Genomic DNA, 1,263 nt, shown 5'->3' with positions numbered 1-1,263 from the left:
TATTGAGGGGGTTTGGTTCGTCGTCCTTAGTTGGCGACCTAGGAAGATTCTACTACCACTACCAACTTGACAGCGAAGTAAACCTTTGGGCGCTCGCGTGTGCGACTGGGCCTCCGTTTTGGCGCAGAAGGCGGTTGTGTTGTTTTTTTAACCACGATGACTGCGTATAAATTCAAACATGCGAAGATCACAGTCGATTGCTATCAACACAAGGACGTTCTGTACCAAATCCAGGTTGCGGCTGATTTGATGGATGCTAAGTCAGAGGAGGCATTTATGGCGTGCCTGGCTACCGAGGAAGGTGCTAACAAGATGATCGAGTTGATAACGCAGTTAAACTTTGGGCCTTCGCGTGCGCGGTCCATTCTGTATGCGGTCGCTAATTACTGCGGTTGCGGAGCCGATTTGCAATCTTATCCGTGACGCTGCTAGAGACTTTAAAAAGATGGAGTACAGCCATCAGAAGGGCATCAAGCACGACACCACTAAGTGGAACGAGCTCCTCCGCTCAGCGGAGCGTTTCGATCTTACGAAGGAAATAGCTTCGTTTATGAATGGAGAGATGTCGTATCTCAGGGCGTGTATTTACACTGTCAGGGTGCTACTAATCAACGAGCCGATTTCGCGGAAGAAGATTTTGTTGCAACTGACTATGGAGAGTGTGGTGGTATTACTCACAGCGGATGGAAGTGTGGTTTTGCCTCCACGCGGCAACGATGGCGCGGTGCGCATGAGGTGGAGACAGTCCACAAAAGCAGTAGTCTTACGATGAATGGGAAGAGTCCTTCACAGACCAGCTTTGCTGGGTTATTGAAGTAGACGACCTCGAAGTGGAGGAATCTGACACATCGGAGAGTGTGGACGAGTGTGTTTCCGACGATGACGATTGCCCGACGCCTATTGCCGTGCACCGGAATGGTGAACGGGTGCCGGATAACCAACATATGGTAATTTACGAGCCGCCACGGCCACAATCAGGTGCCACGTTTACGCCAACCACCGTAATGACAGAGCCAGGGACCACTGGTGATTGAGGCGGTGACAATTGCAGATGGTCAGTTTTGGACAGAACCCGCTAGTGATAATAGCGAGTGCGGGCACTCTTCCGCTGTTGGGGCGTGAGGCGGTAACAATTTCAGGTTCTCAGTTTTGGACAGAACCCAAGTGTGAGATAGAAGTGCGCGATGTGGACCACGACTGCTGTGGTGATTGAGCCCAGGCCCCTCAGGCATCACAGCGAATGGCAGCAGCTTATGGTTGGTT

At 51.4% G+C, this 1,263-nt stretch overlaps 2 protein-coding genes across 2 annotated transcripts; both read left to right on the top strand.

The window, feature by feature from the left end:
* Positions 1-156: 156 nt before the first annotated feature.
* GNI_231240 (hypothetical protein) lies at positions 157-423 on the top strand (the record flags this gene model as incomplete). The annotated part of the gene is made up of 1 exon (XM_011135669.1): positions 157-423. One exon carries the CDS (start codon positions 157-159, stop codon positions 421-423), a length of 267 nt encoding a protein of 88 aa, XP_011133971.1.
* A 22-nt stretch (positions 424-445) lies between these two features.
* On the top strand, positions 446-772 carry GNI_231230 (hypothetical protein; the record flags this gene model as incomplete). The annotated part of the gene is made up of 1 exon (XM_011135668.1): positions 446-772. One exon carries the CDS (start codon positions 446-448, stop codon positions 770-772), a length of 327 nt encoding a protein of 108 aa, XP_011133970.1.
* Positions 773-1,263: the final 491 nt, after the last annotated feature.

Source organism: Gregarina niphandrodes (assembly GCF_000223845.1).
Source record: "Gregarina niphandrodes unplaced genomic scaffold scaffold00258, whole genome shotgun sequence".
Lineage (NCBI taxonomy): Eukaryota > Apicomplexa > Conoidasida > Eugregarinorida > Gregarinidae > Gregarina > Gregarina niphandrodes.
This window is presented reverse-complemented; position numbering and strand designations above follow the sequence as displayed.